General features: G+C 41.3%; 1 protein-coding gene across 2 annotated transcripts in view; it reads left to right on the top strand.

Annotated features, from left to right (window-relative positions):
• The window catches only part of SOBP (sine oculis binding protein homolog), a 168,238-nt gene that overhangs the window by 34,275 nt on the left and 107,066 nt on the right, over positions 1-26,897 (top strand). For both annotated transcript variants that reach the window (XM_065911415.1, XM_065911414.1), the window contains exon 4: positions 12,786-12,937. In XM_065911415.1, the coding sequence (XP_065767487.1) occupies positions 12,786-12,937 (152 nt within the window). The remainder of the gene's footprint in view (positions 1-12,785; positions 12,938-26,897) is intronic.

The following is a 26,897-nucleotide window of genomic DNA, read 5'->3' as shown; positions in this document are numbered from 1 at the left end:
GAGAAAAATGAGGCTAGAGAGGCTAAATGAGCTTACCAAGGTCACCGAATTGCTTGCATGGCAGAATTAAGGACACTATCTAAACATGGATTCTAAATCACTCATCTCTGTGATTCCTGAGGCAGCCTGGAACTTTTCTTGGCATTCTATAAACTCTTTTGAGGGGTATGACCAAGCTTGGATTTTGGAACACCCTGCCCCAGGTCGCCAAGGTGCGAAGATGCTAACAGGAAATAAGAGGAAATGTCAGCTGTCCTTGCCCTTGCTTGTAGAGGGTGGGTGTATTTCTGGAATTAACTAAGACCTGACTGGAGTGTTTGAAATTAATCATTTGAAGGTATAAATAAAGTTTGGTTAAGAGAGAGGAGTGAAGGTTAAGTTGGTTAACTCTTGTTATTCTAGGGACATTCTCAATGCTGACTTCTGAAAGTTTCTGTTAAACTGAGAAGACTTAGTTTATGGAGTTGGCCAAGGAGAGTGGAAATAATGATTGCATTCTGTTTGGGGGATTTTCATTGGTGTTTCCTTCTAAGGCAACTTTGTTCTGAGTGATTAGCAAAGAGTGTGCTCTTGGTTTCCTCTCCCACCTCCTGCCCCCACTCTGGACATCCAACTACACAAAGTGCGTCTAGTAAGGATTCTGCTTTTTCTTCTCCTTATGCTGATGCCCAAAGTCAGACATTTCCTTCTAGTGGACAAGACAGATATGGTCTCTGTCTTAACTGGCTCACGGTTTTCTGGAAAGGACAGACATTAAAAAAAAAAAACAAAAAAAAAACAGAACTCAATCAGGTCTGATGATGGATCGAGTCCAGAGTGCTTTGGTATCTGATCAGGTTTGGGGGCAGGAAGAGCTTCCATAGGAGGAGATTTAAGATAAGATACGAATCAACCAAGGATTTTGAGGTTGTGCTTGAGGGAGGAAGCAGCACGTGGAAGGGCTCAGAGGAGAGAGCACCTCAAGGAAAACAAAAGGAGGCACAGCCCAGAGAGTGGACAAGCTGAGAGGCTGTCCTGAGCATGGGAGCCATGGGACAGTTTGACTTCTTGAGGGCAGTGGATGCCACTGAAGGGTTTGGGGCAGGTGAAAGCAGTTCATCAGATTTGCCTCAGAAGAATTCCTCATTTCCACAGTGGAGGGAATGAGCTAGATGAGAGTGAAGTGGGAAGCCACCTGTAGTATGGGTGAGAGGTGTTGGTGGCTTCCTTGGAATGGACAGCACTAAACTCCATGGTGATGGGTGTCGTATAGCCTAGGACATTGCCTGGTATGTAATTAGACTGCGTAAATAGTAACTGAATAAATGAATAGATATATTATAAAAAATATTTAGGAGGACCTGATAATTAATCAGAATATAGGAGGTGAAAGGGAGGGAAGGGGCAGGAAAGATAACCAGATTTCTGCTAGCAGGTAACTGCATGGATGGCCAGGAACTGAGATGGGAAACAGTTATGGGAAGGTTGAAGGGGCAGGTAATGGGAGGGGTGTGTATGTAGCTTTGGACGTGGCAGGTTAAGACGCTGGGAGGCAGTTGGATATAAACTGAGTGGTAACTGTATTGATTTGGAAATCTTCATCTTCTGGATGGTAGTGAGAGTCACAGGAGTGCGTAGATGATATGGCCCAGCAGGAATATGCAGAGAAGAGAGGACTCTGCAGCGTTGCAGTGGGTGTGACCCTCTACCTTTCCCATTGCTGGGCTGTTTTGGCACGTGATGGCTCTTCATGTTTCCAAAGAGGGGTTGGCATGGGGCCCCTTCAGAGAGCCCCGCAATCACTCTTTATTCTCATTCAAGAAATCTAAACGAATATTTCAAAGATCGGAAGGTGAAGAGGGAAGTAAATTATCTTTTTGACAGTGTTCCAGCAGGTTCATCTTGGTTCTTTCAACAAATTTAGTTCAGTGAAGGTGCTTCCCACTCTTCAGTCTGCTGAACTTGCAGTTCAGGTCGTGGAGGGAAGGGGAGGGGCTGAGGAGATGACAGCAGTGTGTGATGCAAAGGCTTCGCTCTCCCCACGTGTCCCTCTGACCCCTGATCTCTAGGCTGTCAGTTCCTCTCTCCTAGGATGGTAGCTGCAGCAGGAACTCTGCCTGGCTGAACCCCCTGGAATGCTGAGAGGTGGCACACGGCTTGCTGGTCAATCACACTGAGGCTGCCTATACCCCCTCTGTGGTCACCAAGAATGCCTGACTCCTGTGACCCCTGGGTGGTGACAGAGAGCCCTGGGGATAAGCAGGCTGGCTTTTCACACAGTCCTTTTCTTCTGCTTGTTGGCGTTTTATGCTAGGGGCAGCCATGGGAAGCTCCTTGAGGACTGGGATCCAGTGTATTTTCAGACCGTAGTAGATTGTCTGACACAAAGTTGAGTAAATAAATGAATCCTTTGTCTACAATGAAGGTTCCCCCTCTGGGCAGATTTGTCAACCACTCTGAGGCCCATTAAGTATAATTTATGGGGCAGCCAGATTTCAGAAGGAGAAATGAGCCTTTCAGATAAATAGTGGGTAGTGGGAATACTTTTCTTATTCTGAAGTCCTATATAAAGCAGATTGACCCTTTAGTCCTAATATGCTGCTATTTGTCTTTCTTTGGAGATGATACCCCTCTGTGTAGAGCAGGGGCTTGGCATTGCTTTTCCGGAAGTGATCAATGTGCTGGTGCACACTTTTGACCTTGACCTCTTGTCCCTAATTATGGGTGTCTGTTGGCTAGATGCTGAGACTTGGTGTCTGGACTTGAGCCATGTAGAAGAGAGAGAGGTCCAGAGAAGAGCAAACCCATCACTGCAGCAGAATAGCCCCAGAGCACCTGAGGTTGGACAAAGGGCCAAATCCAGGACTCGGGGATGGGGGACAAGATTTTCATCGAGTTTCTTGTCCATGGCAACCACCCAGTGAACCTGAATTATTCAGTCTATTAGGAGCAGGGTTATTCTCCCATTGCCTTATTATGGATGTCTCCCATTTTCTCTGTAGAACTTTACAGTAGAAAGGGTCACCTTCTCTCTATATGATGCATGTAGCAGACACCACAGGACTTAGTGGACTGTGGGTGTCTTTGTTCAGACTGGTGGTGTTTATTGAGGACTAGTGGATGTCAGTCAGCACACCTAGCACTGGCCGTGTGGCTGCTGGCCTTGTCCTCCTGGCAATGGAGGATCCAAATTCTGCGCAGAAGAGAAGAAACCTTCCTGATAATTAATGACCCACACAGAAGTGCTCATGCTTTAGCACTAATACAGGGAAGTACTGCAGAGCATCTCAGGGAGACGTCCTTGGAAGTCCAGTCTTGTGGATTCTCTCTGAAAACACCTGTCCGGGGTCACATTGGTGAAATTCATCGCACTCTTATCTCCCTCTTGAAGATTCCTAATGACACATTGGTGGAACCCAGGAGTCTTATAGGAAAGAGCTTGTTGTTTAGCTTTGTTTGGCCCAATGCTTCCCATACATATTTGACCATGGAAGTTTTTTTGTTTTAAATGACACCGCTTTAAGTATCCCATGGTATTAGTGTTCTGTGGGGGTGTATTTTAGAAAATGTTGTATCGAGAATTCTGGGTTGTGTTTTTTTTTACCTCTTAAGTTCTACCCTCTTACTTTCTTACTCCCCCTTCTCAGGGTGAGTTCATAGGAAAGATAGACTTTCTACAGTGAGTACTGAGGAGTGGAGGTAAGGTTTTCGGAGAGACTTGGAAGATGTCCCTTCACTGGCTAATCAGTGAAAGTATTTAAGCTAATGTTAAGCTGCTGCAGGCACGCTGTGCTCAGTAGTGTCTTGTTAAAGAATTCAAGTTCAGCGTGGTATGCAAGAGGGAATGACTACTTTGGCACTTTATGGGATCTCTCTCCTGTTAATACTTTCTTTCTTCAAGTGTTGGGGAAATGAGTAAGGAAGGGACGCTGGAAGTAAAGCAAATTCACTTTGAATTTGACTACAGAGTCAGTTTTCACAAAGAACTCTTTGGACTTTCCTCTGACATGCTCTGATTAGAGACACAGGGAGATGAATTCTCTGAATGTGAGTTGCATTCCTACATTTTCGTGATTGTTAAAGTCTCAGCCTTAAGTCTTTCCTTTCCTTTTCCTTTCTACTGTTAGTATATAGGTTCAGAACTTCATCTCCTTTCCTCTACATCCATCCATCCATCCATCTGTCCATCCATGCTTTTATGCCTTCATTCAACATACTCTAAGTATTGATATGTACTAGTTACTGAACACACAAAGGTGAACGAGTCATGGTACCTGCTCTCCTGTTGCCTATTTCTAAGATGTGGAATGAGAGTCCAGCCTTTCTGAATTCTGATCCTCCCAGCCTTTCTGAATTCTGATCCTCCCAGCCTTTCTGAATTCTGATCCTCGCGGCTGAGTCATTTCTCAGCACATCTCTGATCCTGTCACCTCCTTTAAAAAACATTTGGGAGCTCTTTATTACCTGTGGAATGAGGAGGAGCACCTTCCACCCCAGAGCAAGATGATATTTAAGGGACCCTTCATGCAGGCCCCAGCAGTCCCAGTCTCATCTCTGACTTTTCTCTTCATATAGTTGGGGTAACTGGGGGACCGCAGGGCTTCCCCCAGTGCTTGAGCATGTCTGCCTTTCCCTGGCTCCTGCTGGTCCTCTGTCCTGTGCCTCCTTCTCTTGAACTTTCTTCCCCTTCAAGACCCAACTCACAAGCTGTGTTCTCTGGGCTTTAACAGGCTTCGGAACCCTCTCTTCCCACATTCTCCTGTTTTAGACTGTGAGGCAGAGACTTCTTGGTTTCTGCAGGGTCATATCCTGTTCAACTCAGCATTCTTGACCAGTAACCTAGTGCAGGGACCTGCACCTGGATGTAAGTGTTTAATTCATTCTGGAGCCATATCTTTGACAAATATGTGTGTGTATATGTGTCATATGCCCCATATATATATATATATATATATATATATATATATATATATATATATATAATTTTAAATTAGCTAGAAAAGTTCCATTAGAAAATTTAAAATTAATTTTATTAGTTTTTAACTTTTTGTACTTTGTACGTATTTTAGCAAGCTTAAAAACCTTTCGTGTAATTCTTTTTAATATTTATTTATTTTTAATCACTTGAATGCTTTACAATATTGGTTTGATTTCTGTCATACATCAACATGAATTAACCATAGGTGTACATGTGTCCCCTCCCTCTTGAATCTCCCTCCTACCTCCCACCTGTTCCTAACCCTCTAGGTTATTACAAAGCCCCAGTCTGAGTTCCGAGTCATACGGCAATTTCCCACTGGCTGGCTCTTTATGTATGTTATCATATATGCTTCCATGATTCCATCATTTTCCTGTCATTCTGTGTAATATGTATATAATGCTTTGTATACATATTATATAATTTGTATAATATGCTCATTCCTTTTATATGTGTGCATGCTAAGTTGCTTCAGTTGTGTCCAACTCTTCGCGACCCTATAGACTGTACCACACCAGTCCAGAAAAGCCCTCCCACACCAGAAAAGCCCTTCTTTTTATATACTGGAACCAAATTTTAGTTTATGTATAACAATTTAGATTTTATTTTGGAGTTAAGTACTACTCTATTTGGGCTTCCCAGGTGGCTCAGTGGTAAAGAAACTGTCTGCCAGTGCAGGAGACATGGGTTCAATTCCAAGTATTCCTGCCTGGGAATCCCATGAACAGAGGAGCCTGGCAGTCTACAAGATCATAGGGTTGCAAAAGAGTTGGACACTACTTAGTGACTAGACAACAACTGCTGTATTTGGAGGGATGTGAACTATTTTAAATCTTGAAGACACTTCAGATAATTCTACTTCCAAAAGAAAAATGGGGATTATTTTAGGTACTATAAAAAAATCATAATTGTATGGAACCACTATCATATAATTGCATCTCTCTTTTTAATGAGAATTAAGTGCAATAAAATTTTATTAATTCAGACTCTATTCTTTGGCAATTTTTGGTAGTTCAGTTACCAAGGTGGCAGACATTTTCAGTTGTTACTATATACTTTTTAAAAGAGCAAACTTCTCAAGTGCGTAGAAAGATCCACCCATGTATAGATAGTTGATGTAATAATTACAAATAATTCCCATCTATTAATTACAGAATATCTGGCAGTACAGTGATATATTTGGCAACACCTTGTCAACTATTAATTTAAGTACTTTTTAAAAAGAATAAGTGTAAGTGAAGCTTTTATTAAATCTAATGGCTTTATTCTTAAATAGTCTGAGTTAATGAAATTTAACCTATTACTGGGTTGTTCTTTGTATTCAGAGATACTGGGTCTATATATAGCTATCCACTGGGTGGGAGGGATGTGATTGAAGGGGCTGGTACCTACTCATTGGGCCTCCCAGACTGCATGCAGCCGTCACCTCCCCTTTTCTAATGCCTCATGCTGTGCTGTGCTTAGTTGCTCAGTCGTGTCCGACTCTCTGCAACTGCATAGACTGTAGCCTGCCAGGCTCCTCTGCCCATGGGATTCTCCAGCTTATGGCTCTAATTGCCAGTAATTTTACGGAGAAGGCAATGGCACCCCACTCCAGTACTCTTGCCTGGAAAATCCCATGGACGGAGGAGCCTGGTAGGCTGCAGTCCACGGGGTCGCTAAGAGTTGGACACGACTGAGCGACTTCGTGTTTGCTTTTCACTTTCCTGCATTGGAGAAGGAAATGCAACCCACTCCAGTGTTCTAGCCTGGAGAATCCCAGGGACAGGGGAGCCTGGTGGGCTGCCGTCTATGGGGTCGCACAGGGTTGGACATGACTGAAGCGACTTAGCAGCAGCAGCAGCACCAGCTAGAGTTAAGGTGGGCATTACTATTCCTTGAGTGACTTGCCCACGTCACACACCTGGAAGGGGCAGTGTTAGTACTTTGACCTGTGATCTCTGTCTCCCTCTCTCCACACTTTATCATACTGTCTTTCAAATAATAGCTACTTAAGTTTGCAAAGGAGTAGGTATCTGTTACCCCATTTGCTTAAAGACAGTCACCCCCTTGAGCTGTAATAAGTGGATCTGCCTGTTGGTTTTCTTTTCTGGAGATCTCTAGCTATACGCCATTCTCCCCACCTCCTTCAGCTTCTACTGTGCTTTAAATTCACATCTAACAGTCATTCTGAAAATATTCAACATTATGCTACAGTATGATCATACAGTAGGCTTTTGGCCACTCTGCCTTCACTTGTTGGTCCTCAGCTGGCTCTACCTATATGCCCAGGGCTAAACAGTGAGCAGAGGCTTCTTGTGCCCTTAGCTTCTCCCATCTCTGCCCTCCTTTTTCTCATGGAGCTCTGTTCTTAGCCCATCTCTCCATTCTCTGTGAAAACTTGTTCTTCCGAAAGAATCACTCATTTTAAAGCATAAATCATTATAGACAAATATGTATTAAGCCTTATTGCTTTCAGGGAATTTGTGTTTTAATGGAATATAAGAAATATTTAGCCCAGGAAATTACTCCATAATGGTAGAATTGGATTTCTGTGAGTAGGTGAGGATAATTTTTGAAGCTAAGTTATTCTTGTTGGAATCTAAAAAGTTACACATGTAGAAGTGGTTTCCTACCTCACCCACACGGAAAGTCAGTCTTATCCATGTCCTGCTCCTGGTCCCCCTCCTTACTAAAGAAAAAGCTGGGAAGAGTATTGCTTGCCTGTGAGTAGAATGACTGCTTCCTGAGACCCAGGTGTATTGGTTCTGTCTCATCATTTAATGTTCAAGTGGCCCTTGATGATGCAGACAGAATGTTTGCAGCGAATCCAGGTCTCGTAGTCATAAAGAAGCATAGGCTTGCACTGTGGGCCTTTAACTTGTTTCTTAAAAAAATCGACCAACAAATATTGATTGAGTAACACTTCAGCTGTCTCCTCAAAGACATTTTGACCTTTCTGATTCCATTTTGTCTATTAGTGTGTTATGGAGCGGTGTGCTGTGCAAGTAGCAGAATCTGTGACAGCTTTTAGTCTTTTTCTTGAAAGGATGTCTGTGTGGATGGTGTATAATCTCACCTAGTTAGAAAGACTGTGGTCTCTAAGGTGTAGTAATCAAGAGCTTGGGCCCTGGAGTCAGATGCCCCAGTTTTCATCTTGGCTTTGGTATGTACTGACTGTATGATTTGGAGCAAATTACTTGGCTTCTAAACCTCACTTTCCACATCTGCATAATGGGGATACTGTTGGTACCTACCTGCCTTGGGGGTGGTAGCTGTGGTTAAGATTAAATGATGGATTTAAAGAACTTTGCCCTGTGCCTGGCACCTATTAAATATGAAATAATTACTAGCCATAATTATGTTCCTTTTGGTTCAGTGATCCAGATTTTCTCTTGGTCTCCCTTATGTTTATTTCTAGAACACAAGGAATTGTACAGAAGCTTCTGTAGGACTCTAGAGACTTTTAAATTAGACTGCCTTAAGGTTTTTGAAATTCAGTTATTCCAAGAAGGACTTCAAAGAAAGCAGACTTTAATCTTAGTTTCTTGCCCACTTTCCAGGCCATGTGTTTATTCTGTTCTTGAGTGTAACTTCTCCAACAAATAGTTTGAATGTTACCTGTGCTTTCCATTCATAATGTGGAAAACACACAGGAATCACTTCAAGCTGTCTTCTAGCTTGTTTCAAACATAATTCAAGTCTTGAAATGATTACCTGGACATATGCATTCTAGGAACTGTTGGAAGAGAGAAACAGCAGCAGATACTTTTAGACTTATTTTCTCAGTCTTAGATTCCCATAAAAGTTACAAAAGGGTGGTGAATCACTTGGGGTCCATCAAGTGGGGTCCCTCCTGATTTGCTTGCACTCTGGTCAGGTAAGCTAGTATGCATGTTCATAGCCAATTAAAATGCCTCTAGAATGGCATTGACCAAGGCCATCCTTATTTTTAAGTCCCCAGATAAGCAATTTTTCCACTTCAGCAAGGCATTCCAGAAATGCTTGACTTCATACTTCTCTGCCTTGTGATAAATAAATACAATTTTGATTTTATCTCAGAGTAATTACTCTAGATTTCTCCTTCTGGGATGTAAAGTAGAATAATGTTCTATAGCTCTTTGAACATTAGATTGGAAAGAATATGCCCTAAACATTTTGCTTAATTAAATCCTAAAGAGGTGGTACAAACTTTTCATGATTAATTGAAACATGCCTATTTTGACTGATGCATATTTATATGATATTATCATATGAAAAATTTATCATGTTATATAAACTATTCACTATGGAAATGTGATTTAAAGCTGTAAGCATTTTGCATTTGTTGCTGCATTGTTCATTATGAAAAATGCACAGGCTAATAATGTCTATAAGGAAAAATCTTTTCTCAATTTTCTTTGAGGTAATCTTGTCTCTAATGGCCCAGATTTTAGCCTAGATGTAAGAGATCAGGTTTTCCTAGTTTGAAGAAATATTTTTAAAATTAAAAAATTTTAAAGCAGATAAGGTTCAAAAGACTAAAGGGCTGGGGCCTTCTGTTTTGCCAGTGTAAAGGATGCACACAATTCATGGGTTTCAGATTTTTTAAAAAGAGATGTGGTTGTTAAAATGAACCAATTCTTTTGGCTTTAGTGTTTCCCAGGTGATGCTAGTGGTGAAGAAACCACCTGCCAATGCAGGAGACTCAGGAGACCTGGGTTCAATCCCTGGGTCGGGAAGATCCCCTAGAGGAGGGCATGGCAACCCACTCCAGTATTCTTGCCTGGAGAATCCCATGATCCGAGGTGTCTGGTGGGCTGCAATCCACAGGGTCACAAAGAGGCAAACATGACTGAAGCGACTTAGCATGCACGTATGCATTTTAGCTTTAAGCACTTAAGAAAAGCTCATTTTCTAGGGGTACAGACATGCTGTTTAAGATGGGGTACCATCTCATGTCTGGTGTAAGAATTTTCAGCTAAGTTTTAGCTGACAATTTTAATAACCCAAGTTCTTTCTTATTTCTTAAATATATTAATAAAAATGACTTTTTTAAAGACTAGAACATCTGAGATATCTGAAAATGTTTTCTTGAACTTTTGGAATAATACCTTTATCTGACTCTTCTTTGGAGCATTAGCTGTTGATAACAGTTTGGTGACAAAACAGGAGATATCTGATGGCAGTTTTCCAAAGGGTTTGCCTTTATGAAACACAATTTTATGAAAAACGGAAGAGAATATGCTGAATTATTTAACAAGACAGATGCTAAGTACCATTCTAAGAGTTTTCCAACTGCCAGATACAAAAGTGCACAATTTCTTTTGTCTCATTTTCTCATATCGTTAACTTTGTAGTACAAATTATTTATAAAAATAATCTGCTTTAAAATTATACTTTTTATTTGTTAGCTGTATTGTAAGAAACTATCCTTGCCTCTCCTTTAAAAAAGACAAGTAGGACTGTGTGGTGATGATGGAGTAAAGTATGAGACAGACCTGTGAGTGGCCTTTTTGCCCTGGGCATTCCTTTAGGTCAGGCCAGGACGCAGACCAGCTGCCCAGCCTTCTTATAGCTTTGCTCTTTACCCTATGTGTTCTTGCTTTTAGTCTATGATAGTTAAAGATCTAGGACTAAAACACTTACTACCCCCACATCCCTCCAAATCCGACTATTTAAAGGAAGAAACCGCAAGGGGAAACCTAATGCATGTTCTAAAGTGGATCCTGGGGAAGTGGGGTCTCCTCGTTGAACTTTGAGGCCAAATAATTTCCCCCGTAAAATCTTTTTTTCCTTACAGATTTCACCAGAATCAAGCTTATTGCCAGCGGATCATTTGTGAGAATTCTGCTGTATCATCTTTTTTTCAGGAATTTAAGATTTTAAAGTAGCTAACTGAAAAAATAGAAACTATTAGTGCTAGTTAGTTTAGTAATGATAGATGATTATTTTCTACATATACTCTTTCTAATCTAATTTTAAAAACTCCACCATAGTCTAAGGTAAATTATAGAGTCTTGTTAATTTTTCATACCATGTAAAACGTCTGTAGACAGGTGCCATATTAGTAAGCATACAAAATGTAAATAAATCTTCATTTGAATAGAATACATTATTAGTCATTGCATGACATTTGAATTCATGTTATGACTCCATTTAAAGGAAGTTATTTTATCAAAAATGCTTGATTAACATCAAAGGTTCTTTTTTTATAGCGTCTTATTTGATAATTAACAATCAATTACAACATGTAATTTGTGAAATAAAAATGATCATTAAAATGACAATACTTATTCCATTAAGGTAAACAAAATGCTACACAGAGTTCTGAGTGATGACACTTGGGGGGAAAAAAAGCCATATCTCTGCACTACAAATTAGTTTGCTTCTAATTTTGCAGGCTGATGACCATACTGCCTCAAACCAAATCTTTTCCCCTGGAAATGGAATGATTGCATGACAGGCTCTATGAACCATGAATATGTCAACAACTCATGGACCAGGCCTTGCTTAGCAATTAGTCTTTGGGGGATTTTATTTGGAAATCAGACAACACTATACCAGAGCTTGTTGGGGATTTTATGATTGCCACCCATGTCTGGAGCATGAGTTTGGGTTGAAGAGGTATGGCTAATAGTGGCAATAAGTCACACACACACACACACACAGTCAATTGGGACGACCATGGAAACGTAAGATATAGTGAGAGCCCCCTAGGAGGTAGCAAGGAAATATTTCTTAGATTTCCACTGAGAAATCATCTCCTATTTTCCTTGTAAATACCTCAGTGTTTCCCTGACTCCAGTCATTTGAATATCACCATCACATTTTGTTACAGCATCTTACCACCTGCACTATGATTTATTCAATATTTTATTAACTGACTCACTTTAAAATCCTTTGTTTGTCTTAAACAATAATATTTGTGATATTCTGGGCTTGTTATGCTAGTTAAAATTGTTGTTTTTTTTTTTCTCTTACAAAGGACAAGAAATACAGTAGTTTAAATATTGAAAATATCTGTCTACCACCTAACATTATTCTAAGTGTTCCCACGACACGGGTAGCAGGTGCTACAGAAGCTCCTAGGACCACCAGTCTGGCTGAGAATGATCTGGGCACCTCATGGCTGACTCCCCCATTACCATTGCTCCATCCAAGGACCATGAACCACATCACCTGGAGGGGAATTTGAATCAGTCCTGCGCCTCCCCAAGGATAACCGTGAGGGAAGGCTGTATCATAGCAGACTGCTGAGTGAGCTGGGATACTGCATTCCTTCTGGAGAACCTGGCCACTCACACCTTGTCTTTCTCTGACTGATCCTATCACCCGGAAATCGTTATATTGCAAGAGTCAACAACACCCCCTTTCATGTAACCGTATTTGGGAACACAGAAAGATTGAGCCCGGCTCCTGACTGTCCCAGCTCACATGGGGACATCACTTTTGTAGTTTAGCACTGGGCAACCCACTCAATATGGATCTGGTAGGCTGTCAGCAGTACCTTTGAAGGAAGGAGTCATTTTACAAGCTTTATTAGGACCGAGCCTGGTTTAGCCAGGCAGAATAAGCATTTGTACCAGAATGAGAAGTCTTGGGACGCCTCATGGCTCTGCAGTCATGCTTTGGTTTTTAAATAAATGATGTCTTTTGGAAACATAGGAGCCAACTTAAAAAAAAAAAAAGAAAAACGAGAGAGAAAAAAGCACTAAGTCTTTCCACCCGGCTATTTCCTAGGTCAGAAAGTGGTGAGGTACTGAAATTAAGATCAGACCTCAAGTAATTCTGTGAGGTTCAGGGTGTGTCTAAGTTTGAAGGGATGTTTGCTTCTGATATGAACATTTTTCTTATACTTTTATTATAGAAGATGATGTGTCAAATGTACAAATAATGTGTGCCTGGTGCCAGAAAGTGGGAATCAAGCGCTATTCCCTGAGTATGGGAAGTGAGGTGAAAAGCTTCTGCAGCGAGAAGTGCTTTGCCGCCTGCCGACGAGCCTACTTCAAGAGAAATAAGGTAAGAGCACCGTAGAGAGAGGCGGCCGTGCAGGCCTCACCGCCCGTGCGCATGCGCCTCTTAGCTTCTAGCCGAGATCACTGCGCACCCCGAACTGTGACTCTTTCTGTTTTCTCTGTTCTCTTTCTCTGTCATAACTTAACCTTCTGGATTAAGGAGCCCCCTTCTAATGTGTAACCTGTCCTTCAGTTTCTCTTGTCTTGGTGTTTGAATTCTGAGAGGGTGAATGAATCTGATGAAGACGCGGTGGTCGCAGCCGGCATCCTGAGTGACAGCGTCTCTCTGGCCGCAGAGTACTAGACGAGGGTCTATGAAAGAGAAGTGGTAGAAATTCCCCATCAAGGCTGAGAAACTAGCCGCAGAAGCATGGCCAGAAAGCTTTTAGTCCGCTCAGCTTTATACCTGTTTGCAAGGCGAATGTTGCTCTGGCTCTTTCCAAAATCCGACCCACAAATTCTAATCAGGAAAAAGTCAAGTTTTTCTTGACACCTTACATTAAAATTGATTGATATTGAGAGAAGATGAAATGATGAATATATGAACCAACCCTGCTCATACAGCAAAGTGTTTGTGAGAAGCATGGTGGGTGAACACAGGAACAGCCATGGTCATGGTTTCTTTTTTTGTTTTGTCTTAAGGCATCTCAGATCTGAAACTGTCCTTTTAGAATAGCATTAGCCACCATTGATGGGAAATGGAATTCATGATGTTTTTACAATCAACATACACACTCAGTTAATTTCCTAATCTTTTAAGAACTGCTACTGCATTTTGCCACTAATAATTGAAGTCAATTGCTAGTTCTTGATGATTTTCCACTGATCTGCAAATCTTCCTTAATTCACAAAATCATCCACATTTTGCTCAGCATTTCCATTATACAGTATCAAAATCTGTCCTTCTTTGAAGCAGTTACTGTTTTTTTAAGTCTGATATTTGCAATCCTGAAACGCTAATTTGGGGCTCACTGCATTGCAAGAAGCACTGTTGCAGCAAATTATCTCCTTCAAATTTGGGTCACATCATTCGGCCAAAAAACATAATGCCAAAAGAATTAGGCTGCAGAATTCAGCGAGGTGGAATTTTAGTAGCAGTCTCTAAGAATTAGTCTCATAATCTTCACTGGAACAGGGAGACAAGTAAGGAAATTGGAATTCTTTTGGGACAGTCAACAGTTCACTTTCCCTTGGGAGGGGCCTCACAGGAGGGGCTGGTGAGGCTTTAGAGGAGGGTGGTTGGAGCAACGCATGGGAGACACGTTTTGTTTTAATATTTGGGGATTAAAATGATCTCTGAGACCCTGGGGCTCCCGTTTTGAATGCTGAGCACTGGGGTAACAATCACAAGAGTGGGCCCAGAGCTTTCATCTTCAAAGCCGTACTTACCACAACAAAATACTTTGCATTCCATCCCAGAAGATGGCTATAGAACAGGGATTTTGTCTTTCTATGATTCCAAAGGGTTATGGGTCTGAATGTTGATGGACTGCATGTAGTGAATAAAATCAAGCAAGATAAAATTTGTCACAACCCTAGTAATACATGTTGCACTTTGCACAGTGTTCCAACTTTTTAAGCCTTTGATAAAAGTCGTCTGATTCAATTTGAGAAGAAAACAGTCCATAAAATATATATGTATAATACATATCATGTATACAACATATACATATTTATAAAGTTTAAGGTCAAACTGAATTTAAACTTCCATAGCATACAGTTTTGAAAAATGGATAACTGGGAGCCAAGATAAGAGTATTTGGAATACTTAGTAGGTAAAATCAACAAAGGGAGAAAGACCATTACTTTTCACTTCCTGCAAGTAGTTACTGGGGTAGTTCTTTGAATATCCTATGAAACCTGGGAGCAGCAGTGACTTGAAGTTTAGCCAGTGACTTTGAGGGCTGACCCCAGCAGCCCATTAGTGTACATACAATACCTGTCTTCTCTGCAATCTTCATGCTTATTTATGTATTCCAAACCTCTGCCGCACTAGACGGTCTCATTTTTCAGATAGAGAAATAAACTGGTCACATCACTTGCTAGATTCTTTTTTTTTTTAATTTCAAGAGTGTTATCTCTGCAACAATATCCTATTGTATTACGATAAACATGTACAGCTGCTGCATTTCTGTTAACTGATAGGATTTTGTGGTCATTTCATTTAGGGCTTGGGTTTCCTAATGGATTGTATTAGATACCAGTCTCCATCCTGCCATTTCTAAGAACTGCTGTACTAAGCCCCAGGGTGTTCCTCACTGAAGACAATAGCAAATAGCTACTTCTGTTCTTGTATCATTTAACAAAGTCTTTAGTCCTCATTATTAAAATTGTGGACTGCTTAATCTTAGAGGGCAGAATTCCTCCCATTCCTACATAAAAGATTTTCTGGCTAAATTCTACACTTTTAAATATTGAGAAGTGGATGGAAAACAGAGTGAATAATGTGTATGCAGAACAGAATTTTGCCTTAGGTATACTGTAGAATCTAAAAAAAACGTGTAAAATTAGCCATGTTGTAAATTATGCTTTATAATGGCAGCCCGCTTCTTGGTAGATAGCATGCTGGGATCTAAAAATGGTCTCTAAGTTGAGCCCAAATTACATGCATAACTTTACAAAGAAAAATCCTGGTAGAAAAGGTAACTAATTAGGAGCAGTATTCAGCTGACCTCTGTTTTGTGTCTGAGCAACACCTGCATTTGTGAATGTAAATTGGACAGCTGTGCCTGTGCTTCCCCTGCCATCCTCTTCACAAATGCTTGGGTATAAAGGCAGGAACTGATTTTCTGCTAAAAAACAAGGACAAAAATAGCCCAACTCTCAGAATCAAAGCCCGCTGAAAATTGGCTCTTTAAATTTCATTTGCTTCTCAAACCTTCTTTCTCCTGGGGTCTCTGTGTTTGTTTGATGGAATAGGTTAAGAATGTCACATCCCTCTCTTCCAAACCCTGATGCTGTGAAGTAAGGGGGGATGGAGGGAAGCCAAATTAACCCTTTGTGGCATGTAGGTTATCATTTTAAACCAACTTAAAATTCAATTTGAAGAGTAAATTGAATTGCTGTAAGTATGTAGGCTTTCTTCGGAATGCTTCTGCTAGAACTGTGAGTCACAGCTGTATTCATTTAAGGAGCCCAACTACCAGCTTACACATTTCAGGATGTTGGCTCTAGGAAGTGTATGGTGTTGATTCATAATCATATTTCATAGAATCCTTATCCCCAACAGGCTCGACTGCTGACTCCAAAGTGTTTGAAACAATGGGTAAGACAAATACTTTTGTAGTCTGTGGGCATCAGCCGAACAATGGGATGTCAATCTCATTACTTGATGCACTGCAGACTTTTCAGGGAACTAATAGCTCATTCTTTTCCCAGCCCCTTCTTGAGGCCACAAGTAGAGAAGAACTTGAGAACATTTCTAGCCTAGTGTTTTGCCTAGGAGTTGGAAAGTTGCAGACTCCTTGGTGGTTTTGTAAGAGATGCTGAAGTGTTTAGTCCAACTAATACCAGTTTTACTTTGCACAATAACAGACACTTAAAAATATTCTTTCCTAAGGGAGTGATGCCTTGTAACCATTATCCCACTTAAAACAAGAGTAACAAACAAGACCACAAATAGTAGTCATTTCCAAATATCCTGTGTTTGATCTTTTTCCTTCTGCATGGGAAATATCCTGTTGTCTAAACTGATGTCTACAAATCAAGCAAGAAATCAAAATTCAAGACAAACGACTAACACAGGCAATGTAAAGGAGGTTTTCTTTCCTCAAGTTCAGATACCAAATTTATAGTGGTATCACTGATACTTTAGTAATAGACACAAATTCCTAATAGCACCAAAGTTTTGCTTCTTTGTTCTAATTTTTCTGTAACTTGAGATAAGAGTAGACGGAAATACATCTTCAGTATCACAACGTTGCTATTCTTCCACAGACTATAGTGGGAAAATATCAATGTAGATAAGAGATAAAGATGAACTAAAAATAAAAAGGTTATATAGACAGAAACGACATTTGCAGATGATATCAGTAAGATCTTCATAACAATCATGGTAATAATAACAAATATTCAATGGGGAGAATATTGTATAATAAGCATTTCCTTTACTTTAAAGCTATATCGCTGGATACACAGCATGTATCATCATAGTATTTGGAGTTACATTTTATTTAGACTATTGGGCTGTTTATTAAACTTGAATATATCCTGGGGAAGATTCCCAGTTTCAGACCTCACTATAGAACCTAGTAGTGCAGAAGAAATGTGAACAATTGCCTTGTTAATCTAGTGATTAACCTGTCTACTTTTTTTCATTTAAACACCTGCAAGATTTAATTTGCAAAATGGCTATCATTCATGAAGGTTTAGGGAAGGACATTAAATTACCTGTAATTAATGTCCCAGTTGCCTGAAGCTTAGGCCACAGACTTGCTTTCGCCAGTTGTTTGCAAATATTCTTGACTGACGAGAATTCTTAGGGAGCACCAGATTTCTTCCTGTAGATTCACCGTGTTTTTATGGGGTGCCATTTTTTTTTTTTTGGTGCCAGTGTATTTATGGGGTTGAGACTGTATGACTGTATGTCTGCACTGTGGCTTGGAGAATGTCTGCTTTGGTTCTGCATTGTCCTCGAACTGTGCTGCAAGCCTGCCCACTGCCTCCCAGGACTTTAACCCACAGGCCAGAGGCCGAGTTAGTTCCTTTTCAGTTACAGCAAACAAAGGTGTCCTTAGGAAGCTTTGGGGGAAAGAATAACAAGCTCACCTGTTTTCTTGTTCTCTAGTATTTTGAAATAAGGGATGGAATATTGATGAAATTCTGCAAATAAGAACCTGTGAGAAAAACACCAGCAGAGGGGAGGAACTGTGTTAGTCCTTTGAAACACATTCAGGGTAGGGGTAGAGCAAGAGAATTCTGGCCAGAGAAATAAGAAGCAAATCAGATTAAAGTGATGCCTGGACCCTTCAGGAGAGGCAGAAAGAGTCTGAGGGCAGAGCTTCTGCAGGCCAAGTAGGATCCAGTGCCCTAGGAAGCCATCAATCAGAAGCTTGGGGGAGAGGCATGCAATCTTGAGTTTATCAGAACACTTGAACACTACTTGAGAAACACTGGTCTAAGGGACCCCCAGAACACAAAGAGAATGGGGCAAGCGAAAGAAAGAAAGGGATCGCAACTATGTCCCATAGTTTTGAATGGGCTACATGTTGGCATCTTGTGGGGAAACAGAAATAATTTTAAACTATTACCCAGAATAGATGTCAGCTTCTGAATAATATTAGATATTTTAGATTAAATACGAAGAGATGATTAAAACTCCAAATAGCTTCAAGCCCTAATACTTTATTCGTTTCTTTTCAGTGAGCAGAAGGAAGAGGGGCTACTTTCCATAGATCCAAATCCCGTCACCCAGAGAGCGATACACGGGGTTACTGACATAGATGCTTGAATGTTAATTTTCAGACAGTCCGTCTCTGGCCATCCTTCTGGTGATAGCTAATGCTTTACACTTAAATCAAGTTTTTCTCATCTGAACTGCCGGTAATTATCCAATCCATCTCAAAGGCACACTCCCTTTTAACATTAACCACAGTGTCAGATTGCATCAGCTGCATTGTGCTCCGGTGGCTGCGGCTGCAGAGTGATGAATGTTTGTGCTCTGAGTTCCTCGTCCGGTGTCTGTTGGTTAGTGGGCAGTTCAGGGAAACAAATGATCAGGAAGGGGTTTGGTTATTTGGGACCTGCGTTCTCCTTATTGATCCAGTCACTCGCATCGTCAACTTTCTCACCTTGCTGCTAACAGTGTTTAGGTTTATCTGAAGAATGAGCTTTTGAAGAAATATCTAATGGCTCGTTTTCATGTCCTTCTCCAGGCGTCAGCTCCATGCAGCTGAGTTACTCTTTGTGCTGATTTTAAAAGGGAGGTGTCATGCAACCTTACTAGTAATGACTAGGAGGGGGAGAAGTTTCTAAGCATGCTTAGTGCACTGTCTGGAGAAACCAAGAGAGATGATTGTGCATTTTCCTAGGATTGTAGTTATGCTCTGTAAATTCAAATGCTTTGTTAAAAATGTTAACTGTCTAAATAAGTGCATGCATAAGTCAGACCAGGTGGCTTGCTTTGAGATATTTTAAGATGGTAGTTTGAGTCCAGAATTTCTCTCATACACTTTTGCAATGTCTGGTCATAAAACCTAGTACGCCCAAGAGGGCCATATGCAGGAGATGCAAACTATAGGCACACCCGTGGTTATTTTTATTTCTCTCCCATCTCAGTACCTCTGGATAGCTTTTGTACACATAAGCAAAAGTGTGAACTGGGCAAGCCACGTGCAATTCTTTGTTCCTTGGGCTCTCTGCTCTTTGTTCTTATTCTCACAGATTAGGATGGAGTAAAGAAAATCTTGCAGCAGAGGACCACTTAATTTCTGCCCCAGCAACTCAGACTGAGAATGGGAAATTCCCTGGGTTGCTATCCACTCTTAGGGTGGCCATGCACACAGTAAAGTCTAATGTCTCCTGACAGGCTGCCCTTGGAGGTTACAAATGCCAGTCTGTTGTATTCTCTGTAAACACAGGCTGTGGGCCAGAGCAGGGCCCTACTACAAGCTCTGGAAGGCAGATCAATGGTTTAATGAATCCATAAAAGATGCTTGAACTCTGCTGCATTTTACTGAGCACTCTAGTTGAATGAAACTCCTGTAGTCTTTAACAAAGATGGAGATAATCTATGGCCATAGGTAGAAGCCAGTGTCTGGTAATCACAACCTCCCAGAATTTGTGTTGTGGTCTCCTTGCTAACAGAGTGTTAGGTCAAGGCTCTGGAGCTCACCACATCTGTACTGATATTTTCTGAATGTTTGAGCTGAATTTGGCCTGGAGATGATACAAGTGTAGTAGTGCTACTTCTGTGAGAACTATTTTTAAAAGCTATGAGATAATATTTAAAATAAATTTTTCTTAAGGCAGAATGATTAAGCTCAGGAATTATATTTATTCTAACACGTGGTGGCTTTGAAAGGCATCCCTGTGATGAAAAGTAAATAGGTGAATAAAATTCATTCTTGATTAAGTTCTCAAAATGTCAAATTGCACAGTGTTAAGAGCCCTGATTAATCTTTCTGTGGTAAAATATTCCTCATTAGTTTGCTATGGTTAAGGGTTAACCTCTTCTATTATAAATTCAGGTATTAATGTATTTAATGTATTTTCTGCTTAACTCACCTTCTAATAGAAGAAAATATAGTTAGTAGATGTGCATTTTTTAATTCCAAATGTGCTTTGGAAGCATACTGATTTGTGAGAGAATTTTGGATGCATGTAGGAGAATTCCTTCTTAAATATGTTGAAAGGTATTTGAAAGTATTTAATCACTTTTGATTGTGAGAAAACAACTTTAGAATGATTATTCTTTCCCACAGAGACAGTAGATTTTATGACAAATGAGAGACTTTGCATCTAATTTTTGTCACAAAAACTTAAACTGAGTTTAACAGAGTCTGTTCTCTTAATGCAGGCTCCTACCGCAATAAGTATATTTGGGGGGGTTCAATGAGTAATAGGAGTTTTGAGGTTTAAAGGCTGCTAGTCTTCTTCGCAGGCAAATATCACAAGATAAATTGGTAATTTCTATATGGATCCGATAAATCATATGTTATCTTGTATTCTGTTTTGATAGAAAGGTTGCATATTATTTATAATGTGGCAAGCGGTTCTGTGACTGCACATCCAGTTCTTTGCTATAAGAGCCTTTGAAGGCCCTGACACTTCCTGTGATCATCCATAGGATTGCCTATTTTATAAGTTGGAGCAATTTAAGTTGTTGGTGTCAAATGATTTAGAGACACAGAGATCCAGGAGTAGGTGAGATAAAGTTGGGCAGAAGGTAAAAACAAGGGGGATTTGTCCAACCAGAGGCAAGTGCCTCTGTGCTGCTCTTTTGTTTGTTTTTGGCCAAGCTTAAGAAAAAAAACCTTGTTACTTATTCATCCATTCAGTCTTAGAAAATAAAATGAAATGTATATTGAGTTCCTATACTGTGTTGGGTACTATTTTAGGCTTAGTGGCTACATCATTGAACAAGAGAAAAATCCTTGCCTTAAAGGGACTTACCGTCCATTCCTGAAGGGAGATAGATAATATACAGGTTAAAAATATGTATGTATTGAACACAATTTCAGGTAGTGATATATGCTATGAAGAAAATGTAGGGTGAGGGGATAGATAGTGATGAGGTACTATTTTGTACCTGATGGTCACAGAAGTTATCTCTGCGGAGGTGAAATGTGGGTAGGGACATAATGAAGTGATGGAATAGTCATGTGAAGTGTTTATAGCAGAGAGTTCCAGAGAGGAGGGGGAGTGAGTGAAAGGCAGCGATCAGGCAGGAACAGTTTTGGCATTTTTGAGCAATAGCAAGAAGGCCAGAGTGTCTGCAGTTGAATGATCAAGGTGGTTAGTGGCCAGATCATGTAAGCTGGAGAGGTAATAGTTTGGGTTTTATTCTAAGTATGATGGCAACTATTGGAAGGTGTTGAAAGGGTGTGTGACATCTGATTTTTGTTGTTGATTGAATTTCTGTATCAAAGAAGTAATACATTTAAGGAGCTTCCCTGGTGCTCAGAGGTTAAAGTGTCTGCCTGCAATGCGGGAGACCTAGGTTCAATCCCTGGGTGGGGAAGATCCCCTGGAGAAGGAAATGGCAACCCACTCCAGTATTCTTGCCTGGAGAATCCCATGGATGGAGGAGCCTGGGTAGGCTACAGTCCACAGGGTCACAATGAGTTGGACACAACTGAGCGACTTCACTTTCACTTTCAATACATTTAAGATCCTGGAGGCAAAGGGAATTTTGAGAGTAAGAAAGGCAACAGCTTTCCCGTCAAAGTTGGGTGTGTCTGGCAATAGAAAATTAAAAATATCGTATTCACTGAATTATTCATTCGTAGTTATGAAACATTTCCCAGTAGCAAAAGTGTGTTGAACCAATTTAGGTTTCTTTTTCGTTCGTTCTTTTTTTTGGGCACACTGTGGGAAGAAATGAATGAAGGATGGATGTTGTTGGTTAAATGTTCTGACACAGCAGTTTTCTTTCTATGGGGTTGACAAGGCTTGCTCTCAACCTAATCGGGAGGTTAAGGCCTCAGGAGGCAAGCTCAGGTGCCATATGGAACCCAAGTCTTGTCCTGGGAGACATATAACATATACAGGCCTTCTCAAGCTCTACCCCTCAAAGAAGCATGATGAAAAGGAGGTAGAAACTTTGAGGGGACCATCTTTGGATCAAATTATTTAAAGTTTATTTAAGTGTGTTAGTCACTCAGTCGTGTCTGACTCTTTGTGACCCCATGGACTGTAGCCCGCCAGGCTCCTCTGTCCATGGGATTCTCTAGGCAAGAATACTGGAGTGGGTTGCCATTCCCCTCTCCAGGGGATCTTCCTGACCCAGGGATAAAACCTGAATCTCCTGCATTGCAGGCAGATTCTCTACCATCTGAGCCACCAGGGAAGCCCCAGTTTATTTTAAGAGCAGACTGAATTTGGTGACTGCATACTTTTAGGGTATATTAGAATTTTTTTAGTGCATGTAGCAGAAGACCCAACTCAAACTGATTTAAGCAATGAAAGGCATCTTTTATCTGATAGAACTGTAGAGTCCTAAGTTAGAGTATACTTCAGGGTAGGTTGATCCTGCAGTGCAATGGTCTTATCATGGTCTCATTTCTTCCCACTTCTGTATTCTTCTGGATAGAGTGTTGACCATATTCCAAGGCAAACTCCTTAGGACCAAGGAATGGCTGCTAGCAGCAATCAGGGCTAGATGTCTCTTCGTTCACATCCAGTAGAAGACAGAATGCATATGGCCTAGTGTTCTGAGCAAGAATGTTGAAATTCACACTCATTGTCTGTGCTGAAGTTACATGCTTAGGCCTGAATTTGGGACTGTGACCAGAGCAATAGATATTTGAATTAGCTTGAACCAGTGATGATTCCCTTCTGACAATGGAGTTGGGCTCATTTTTCTGTAAAGCCCATGGGAAGCTGCATGGGGTAAGGGTAGCTACCAGAATGAAAATCTGGACACTTTTTAAAGAGGGATGAGGTCAGAGTGATGGCTGATGATATGTGCCAGCAAATGTCCATGAGAGAGAAGGAGAAGTGATCTCATGACGTTGAATTCTTTACACAACGACTATGTCATGTCCATCAACTTTTGTCATGTGGAAGGACTCTGAAACCCGTGTGTGGACTGAAAGATAAAAATGTGGTTAACATTCATCAAAGGGCCCTTAGATGCACTACCTCGTCTATCCAGGACCAGCTGCTTTGACAAACCCAATAATTAGAATGTTGGTTTTAGTGCCAGGACCAAAGTGCTGACTCTTTTGATTCTTTTTGGACTCTGTAGAACACGAGATTGCACAGAGCGAAGACAAAGGGACTGTAGTTAGCTGTTAGATATACTCATTTAGGAAGAGGAACAAGAGTGCAGTTAGAACAGCAGATAACCCAGCATGTGGCTTCATCAGTGTAGTGGCCTGGGAGATGTTGGCCATGGACCATATTGAATGTGGGGAGTCAAATGCCTGGGACTAGATGGTGATGGGATGAGGCTGCTGTTACCCATCAAGAGTTAGCCTGCTTGCCCATACATTTAAGCTTCTTTCTCTCTGGCTGAAAACTGAGTCTGCTAAACTGAAGGGAAGGGAGAGTGGCCGAACAAATTGTGATTTAGCCTGAGGCCGAATACATCAAGTTCAGGTGGGCAAAAGAGCAGAGACCTTGGAGACTTCAGCTTTCACAGTTATTAGTTAATGAATCGATCTAACAAATATTTGTTCAGTAGCTACCATCTGTCAGACACTGTACTAGTCATTGGAACTACAGGGGCCAAAAAAAAAAAAGCCCTAGTTCCTGCCCTCATGAAGCTTACAGTCCAGTGGGGGACAGCGATTTGTTTAAATAAGAATGCAGTTGTGAAATTAGCACTGTGGCAAGAGCTATGATGGTGTGGGCATGGTCCTGTGAGGGCCTCTCATGGGGAGATTTGACCCGTCAGGAGATCTGGAAGCTTCTCTGAGAAAATGGTGCTTGAACTGAAGTCTGAGAGATCTGAAGGGGTGTTAAGTAGGGGAAGCCGGGAAGGAAGAACTCACTGGGCTGAGAACACAGCAGTGTGATTTCCAATCCTGGCCCTAGGTTGCTGCAGATTTGCTCATTTCAAGTTCTTTTGGAAGGAATGGAATTTTACCTACAAGCAATAGAGCAATTGAACAAATAAACATTCCCCAAGACAATAATCTCATTTATCCATTTGTTTGTGTGTTCATTCATCCATTTGTTTATCCATCCCACCAACCTTTAGAAATGTGTGGCTTGCCTGCTGGCCTCTGCCGCCTTTGATCCTTCACTCAACCTCATAACTGTAGAGTTCGCCCATTGGTCCTAATTCGTTTCAGAGAGTGTATTGACAGCACTTAACTCCTGTGGGTAGAGGCAATTTGTAAATAAATAATAATCAAAATAAAGAGAAGAATAAGAACCCAAGTGTTTTTAGTTATCAACTGTATCAGAAAAGCAGCAATGACAACAGAGAAAAGATTGGATAAAAATGTGCTGATTTGAAAGAGAGCAATAGTGTCATTGTTGTCTGATAGATATGGTTGGAAGTAAACCTAACCCCTTCCCACCCCCTACCCATGACGCTGAGTGTGGAAAGAGGTATGGTTTTGTTATAGAAAGAAACCGTAGAGCTATGTTGGGCTTCCTTGGTGGTTCAGATGGTAAAGAGTCCACTTGCAATGTGGGAGACCTGGGTTCGATCCCTGGGTTGGGAAGATCCCCCTGGAGGAGGGCACTGCAACCCACTCCAGTCTTCCTGCCTGGAGAATCCCCATGGACAGAGGAGCCTGGCAGGCCACAGTCCATGGGGTCGCAGAGAGTCAAACATGACTGAGCGCCTAAGCACAGCACATGGAGCTATATTAACATTAATGTGAGGGCAGACAGGAAGTTTGGGTGATGATATAGTCCAGCAAAGAGGAATGCTTATTGACACGCAGGTCCCCAGACTACACAAGTGTGATAAAATGGAAGCAGAGCAGCTCACCCGCTGGCCTGCTAACCCAGGGCGATTCTCAGGGCTCGGTGGTGTGGCGGGAAGTGGGGAATCCCCGCCCTTTCTTTGGATTCTTCGTTTCAGCCTCATGTTTCATTTAATGGCTAGGATCAGGATGACAAAGCCATAGACGTGTGGTAATAATAAAAAGGAGGTAGGTGAATCAGATTTAATGTTCCTGGGTCTTACTGGGTGACGTGGACATGGCTATTCTAAATCCAGGGGGTCTCCATCACTCTTGGGGATGCCAGGTGGAGAAGGTGACCCTCCTCAAGCTCCGCCATGCCTGCACCTGCCTCAGGTGACTGTGAATGGAAACCCAGTAGAGTTCGGCTGGAGTCAGTGGCCCGCTTTTCAGTTCCAGTAACTTCTGAAAACTACATATAGTGACAGTCGTCTCCAAAAGAGGCTGATTTTAAAACTGTGATGAAAATGGCTAACAGCAGGCTGAAGGTTAAAGTAAAAAACTTAAAAACCATAAAATCTGCCTGGAGGCTATTTAAGCAAACTGTTTTCGAGGCACAGATGGTTCATATACCTCTGAGCCAAAAACAAAAAAGTAAAAAAAGGGACAGTAAAGCTGGCGTGATTAAGCAGACAAGTATGAAAGTTTTATTAGTACTAAAAAGGCATCCTTTAGAAAAGTGAAAAATCTGTCTCAGGAAACTCAGAAGACACGTTGAAGACCAGTGAGAAATGGAGAGGGCAAATGGATGACATTTCAAAAAGCAACCGAAGATGGCATAAACGTGTAATGTGTGTAAGTTCCTAGGGTATCAGAAGCTGTGCTCCTAGGACATCAGAAAGCAGTGTGAGAGAAAGATGTAGCGCGTGGAGATTGGGTGTGGCCTCCCTGTCCTGCAGAGCAGTTTTTATAGGGAATTCAATGCACCTTAAATGGTGAGTTGAATCTCCAAGAAAAATCAGCTGAGGCAAGTTTGAGAGGTTTACGTGCAGTAAATCAGAAGGTCCAAAGCTCATGAAGGAAATAGATTACGATGTTGCTATTAAAAATTGTAAGCATACTTGAGAAGTGGGAAGTCACTGACTGGGAGGGCCTCCAGCCTCTCTGGGGGACCCCAGGGTGCTTAAGGGTGCAGCCGTCCGGTGTGTTGTGTTCACATGCGGTGCAGGGGCGTCCACATACGCATACACAGAAAGTCCCCAGATTTTAGGTTGCTGATCTTCCGTTATCATAATTTTGAGAGAAGTCAGACTCTGAAGAATCACAGAACAATACAGCGTTTGTAGGGTTACCATTTGAGAAACCTTCCCCTAAGGAAAAAATATAATACTTGTGTTTTGAGGTAACATTCAATATAAACCTAACTAAAAAGGACCAAGGACCTGGTGGCTCAGATGGTAAAGAATCCACCTTCAATGCGGGAGACCCTGATTTGATCCCTGGGTGGGGAAGATGCCCTGGAGAAGGCAATGGCTACCCACTCCAGTATTCTTGCCTGGAGAATTCCATGACCAGAGGACCCTGGCTGGCTACAGCCTGTGGAGTCACAAAGAGTCGGACCCAACTGAGCGGTAACACACATACACGCAGACACACACACACAAATGACCAAATATAGCCTTGCAAAATGTCAGGTAAGTTTGGATTTTCAAAAATCTAAGTAATTCACTTAGAGTTTGGCTGACTCCCTCTGAAGGGACCCTTGAGGAAAATAAATAACCAAAGGCAAGGAATAAAGCCTAGCCTTGGATTAAGAACCTAGGTAGGGAGTGTATGATATTCCTCAGAGTACAGTTAAATTAATAGCATTCCATCTCAGGGGTTTATATTATGAGTAGTGTCACTTAATATACTGATTGCTTGTTTGGGAGTAGATGTCTA

The sequence above is a fragment of the Muntiacus reevesi genome, chromosome 19 (assembly GCF_963930625.1).
Source record: "Muntiacus reevesi chromosome 19, mMunRee1.1, whole genome shotgun sequence".
In the NCBI taxonomy this organism is placed as follows: domain Eukaryota; kingdom Metazoa; phylum Chordata; class Mammalia; order Artiodactyla; family Cervidae; genus Muntiacus; species Muntiacus reevesi.
Note: the sequence above shows the minus strand (reverse complement) of the source record. Positions and strands in the feature narration are given on the sequence as shown.